At 46.8% G+C, this 5,000-nt stretch overlaps 1 protein-coding gene across 1 annotated transcript in view; it reads left to right on the forward strand.

The window, feature by feature from the left end:
- The window catches only part of LOC143140981 (RNA-binding motif, single-stranded-interacting protein 3-like), a gene marked incomplete at its 5' end in the record, with an annotated part of 217,228 nt that overhangs the window by 144,563 nt on the left and 67,665 nt on the right, over positions 1 to 5,000 (forward strand). Inside the window, 1 exon segment of the mRNA XM_076302175.1 lies at positions 1,529 to 1,579. Coding sequence (XP_076158290.1) covers positions 1,529 to 1,579 — 51 coding nt within the window.

Consider the following 5,000-nt stretch of genomic DNA (forward strand, 5'->3'; position numbering starts at 1 on the left):
GGAAGTAAATAGGATGGAGTCAAGGGTTAATGTTGTTGCTAAGCGCCATCTGATTCGTATTTGGGTATTGTCTTCACTACATTTTCGACTGCAGAAGAGTATCTCGAGTGGCTGGCCATCATTCAAACGAGGGAAATCAAAGCTTGTTTTGCCCCGACCAGACAAAAGCCTCACTATTTAAAGGAAAACAATTGCTTGGTCTTGGGCCATTGAGTTTGTGGTGTGTGTGTGTACAGTATGTGTGTGTGTGTGTGTGTGTTTTTGTGTGTGTGTGTGTGTGTGTGTGTGTGTGTGTGTGTGTGTGTGTGTGTGTTGTAAGAATGAGTCAGACTGTAGACGATGAGGCCACACACAGAGTTGCGTTTATACATGAGCATCACACTCAAGTGTGTGCCTGTGTGTGTCTCTTTGTGCTTGTGTGAGTGTGCACATTCGTGTGTGTGTTTATGCATGTGTGTGTGTGTGCGTTTGTGCATGTGTGTGTGTGTGTGTGTGTGTGTGTGTCTGTGTGCGTTTGTGTGAGTGTGTACATTAGCGTGTGCGTTTGTGCATGTGTGTGTGTGCGTGTGCGGGCCGTGGCGGTCCACTCCAGTCCATTTACCCAGCCCGGAGGACTCGCTGGGAAGGATATTGGAGCTTAGCGAGGGGTTCCCGACGTGTTTGTTTTGTTTAGACCAGCTCTGGTCGGACGGTCAGCACCAAGACCAGATGAGACCAGACGAGATGAGAGCAGAGGAGATGTCTGTTTGCACAGCATTTGCTTACGATAGCGTGTGGGTGGTTCTCCCCCTCCACACACACACACACACACACACACACACTCGAGCACGTCTGAGTGGTGTATCCAGGCGCCTTGTTTCAATAGAACAAGTGTGTGTAATTGTTGGGAGAGGGAAATTCTCCCTAATTGGATTTGGCAAGAGAGGGCATGAGAGGGGGTGGGGCACGGTGTGTGTGGGGGGGGTGTTTTGTCGTGGGCGAGGGGGGCAAATCGGACGAGAAGACTCGGAGAATGAGGGAATTATACGCACAGCTCCTGTTTTGTCCTCTGACTCTTTACAGCCTTCCAGATTCGCGTTTGCGACGGAGGAAAATGAGGGGAAAATTGCTGTTCACTGTGTGACAGCTTGATATTGTCACAACAACAAAGTCGAGATTTTTTGGCCCTTTCTGAGTGTTTATTAGCATTCAAATAGAATACTCAAGAGCCCTTTTTTTTCCTCTTTGAGTTCATGCTGATTTACAAGTATCCAACTGAACTGGCTAGACCTCCCTCTCAGCGTGTCGAGATACTGTGTAACTGGACCATTCATGTCAAGGCAAGTGAACCAGCCATAATTGTGTCATGCACTATGATGCAAAGCGATTTGCACCGTAGTAAGTACGGGAATTATCGAGGGAAATGAGGCAAGTCGTTTTGGGGTGACGCAAGGCTTCTAGTAGCATGGGATGCAATGCCGGGGGGGCACTTTGGAGGGACGGCTAGCAGGACGTCTCCACTGACTCGTGGTTTGATCTCTCTCCTCAGGTCCAGAGTACATCATGGATGCCTCATCAACAGTACGTTATGCAACCAACAGTAAGTAACGCTTCCTCTTAACGTTCGTACTTGATGGCATTCGGCAGTTTGTTGTGTTTGATTGATCCTTTCAAATGGCTGTGATTCCTCACCAGGGCCCTTTGATTGTTGTTGTTGTTGTTGTTGTTGTTGTTGTTGAGGTTGTTATATGTTATTTTGTATTTTTGGATAGTTTTCTGATTTTCATTTTTCTTGGAGCTCATCCCATAAACATTACTGATTCTCCTGAGATTCAGATCAGAATAACAAACATCTGCGGCTCTAGGCTTCCTCAGATAGTAACCCGAGGAACCTCGACCTCTGTTCGGTTCCACACGAGAGAGCCCAAGGACAGTCAGCCACTAGAACTGTGTGCTGAGAACCATTAGCTCGCACACATGGGCTTCTACTCCAAGCGACCAACTCCTATGAGTTCACTATCCCAAAGCCCTGCGTAGAGCCCCACTCGGGTCAGGTTGGATACACAAAACACAGACTCTGCCTCAGCACTGCCTCAGCCATTGTGGGCGAACATCCCAGGCGGAGATTTCACCTTGGCCTGGACTCTGCTCTCTCGCTTACTCGCTCGCTCTCTCCCTCCAGAAGAGATTCTTCACTCTGGACATAATACTGGCCAGCGAGAGCACTGAGAGATCTAATCTCTGCCCTGGAGCGCTGCCTCCCATTGTGTCTGATTTGCAGACCTCATCTTGGCTACAGACTGAGTCGGCATGGAGCAGACCTGGCCGCGATTCACCACCTCAGACGCAAGCTTATAGGTGATCAGACTGTTAGGCAAGGCGAGGCAAAGCAAGTTTGTTTATATAGCACATTTCATACACAGGGGCAATTCAATGTGCTTTACCTACACAAAAGCAAAGAGTAGTAAATAATAGTAAATAAAAGTATAAAAAGGGCACTAGTTTTAAAATTAAATCATTTTGATGGGGCAATTTTGATGTCATCTGGAGGTTGGTTCCAAAGCTGAATCACAGCTATAAGCTTCTTCACCATCTTTAGTGCTAAAAGAGGGTTTTGCCAACAAATAATATCAATGGTAAAGTGCTTAGACAAGTCACAACTCACTCAGCTGCTATCATGGCAACAGTGGCTCAAAAAGTTGCCCTGTGTCACACATTTGCCCTGTGTTAAAAATCTGCCGTGTTAAAAATTTGCCCACTGCCTCTTCCCGCCTTGAGGCCGGCCAAGACCTGGGCCTATGGTGATGATTTAAGGGGCAATATTATCATGAAATCACATGACTTGATCCAAGTATTCTGGTTGGATGATTATGAGAAGTTGCTCACTATGGATTATCGTTGCCAGATAGAACTGTGTTTTGCCAAATGCACTGTGTTTTGCCAAATGCCAATTCTGAAAGTAGGCTGGTAGAGTGGTTTTGTGCACATCCCACCTGTCTTTAGGCCAGGTGCAAGTCTATTATAAGGTAAAGCAGAAGAGAATGTCTTCCCAATTTTTTATTTTTTTAAAAAAGCAACATTTCGATTCGACAGGGTATGAAAGTACCGAAACAATATTCCTCAGAAACACTGGCTAGTAACATTGCCTAGTGTATCTTCACTTCAAGTCCCTCTCAGAATAGACTTGCACCTGATAGAGTGACTTTGAGTCTGTGCTGCCGAACTCGACCCTGATCACCAACTACACCACCAGACCTGAGTCTGTGCTGCCGGCCCTAATCACCAACTACACCACCAGACCTGAGTCTGTGCTGCCGGCCCTAATCACCAACTACACCACCAGACCTGAGTCTGTGCTGCCGGCCCTAATCACCAACTACACCACCAGACCTGAGTCTGTGCTGCTGCCCCTGATCACCAACTACACCACCAGACCTGAGTCTGTGCTGCTGCCCCTGATCACCAACTACACCATCAGACCTGAGTCTGTAGCCCCTGCTTGCAGCATTGTCAGCTGGCATCTGATAGCCATGAAGCAGACGTTGTGTCCTTTCTGCTCTCTGAATAAATGGCATCTCACACAGTGTCCAGATCACGAGGCAAATAAGTCTCGGACGATAAAAAAAAAAAAAGAAGAAATGCAAAACTGGGATCGCCAGCTTCCCAACCTCGAGCAACACCTGCCCTGCCGGTGACCCACTGTGCGCTGGGAAATGAGACGCCTCACATCTCACACAAGTTTGGACGCGTGACTCAGCGAGTCCCTGTAGGACTCTTTGTAGGACTTTTTTTGGAGATTTACTGCACCGCTAAAGTTTAAACAAGAGCTTAATCAAAGTGATTGTTAACCAAGTGAAGGCATAGATCATTTCACACAGCACAAAGGACATGTGGCTATGTAGACGTTCTGTGTGGACTCTACCACTTACAGTAAAACTCACTTCTTTCACAATGATCTCTGTTTCTTGATGTCTCCAGGTACTGTCGATATGAAATAAAACAAAAGAATCGGTGCTTGAGTTGCTGCAGCCAAGCTGCTAGAGTATTACACTTGGTGGGCATGACTTTAACAATGCTGCCAAAATGGAGCCATGTAGCTGCCTGGCTGCTCTACCTGCTGGCTGAAGCAACTGCAACAATACTTTTTGTTTTCTTTCGTACCGACAGTACTCGGTGACCTCAAGAAACAAAGATCTATATGAAAAATCTCCGGAATTCGCCGTTAAAGGTTCAAAAGGTGCATTCTGTTTTCTGCAATCTGGAGGACAACCCACTACCAGAACAGAAGCCACACTGCTACATCTAGTGGTTTCACCCGACCAATGAGAACTGCTGTCATTGTATTTTAGTGATGGTGACACCTATAAGTTTAAGAGCTGATATTTTTGGGGAGGTCTGGGTAGTTGAAAGTGCTCAAGTGCATTGAAAGTGCTCATTTAAAAAAATGAGGATTCTTGTGGTTGTTTACAGTGCAAAAGGGGGGGAGAAGGAGAGAGAGAGTGACCTCTCTGGAACGCCATATTTTTAGCATCAATGGCTGAGTATTGGAAAAGTACGGTGTGCGTTTGGAAAAAGCACTTAGGGTTGTTTTTTTGTGGCACACTCACATGCACACATACACACACTCTCTCTCTCTCACACACACACACACACACACTCTCTCACACATACACACACACTCACACACACACACACACACACACACACACACACACACACACTTGTGCGCACACACATACATTACCACATGCATGCACAGACACACACAGTCATACCAGACAAATTTTGTAATAGCTAATGGCTTGCGCTATTACGGTTTAAATTGTGGGAAATAATGTTGTAATGGGCTTTGAGCGCGGAATGGGGCCGCTGCAGAAGGTTCTGGAGACGAGAGGAGAGGAGAGAGCACACGTGTTTCTGGTTGGGGGAACACACAGAGTTTATGGGCTCTGGCTGAACTCGCCGCTGACTCTGGGACAGAGAGAGAGAGAGAGAGAGAGTGTGTGTGTGTGTGTGTGTGT

This window comes from Alosa pseudoharengus, unplaced genomic scaffold (assembly GCF_046254945.1).
Source record: "Alosa pseudoharengus isolate Yale_2024_CS ecotype anadromous, Long Island Sound unplaced genomic scaffold, YU_APseudo_1.1 YU_APseudo_1.1_scf_23, whole genome shotgun sequence".
Taxonomy (NCBI): domain Eukaryota; kingdom Metazoa; phylum Chordata; class Actinopteri; order Clupeiformes; family Clupeidae; genus Alosa; species Alosa pseudoharengus.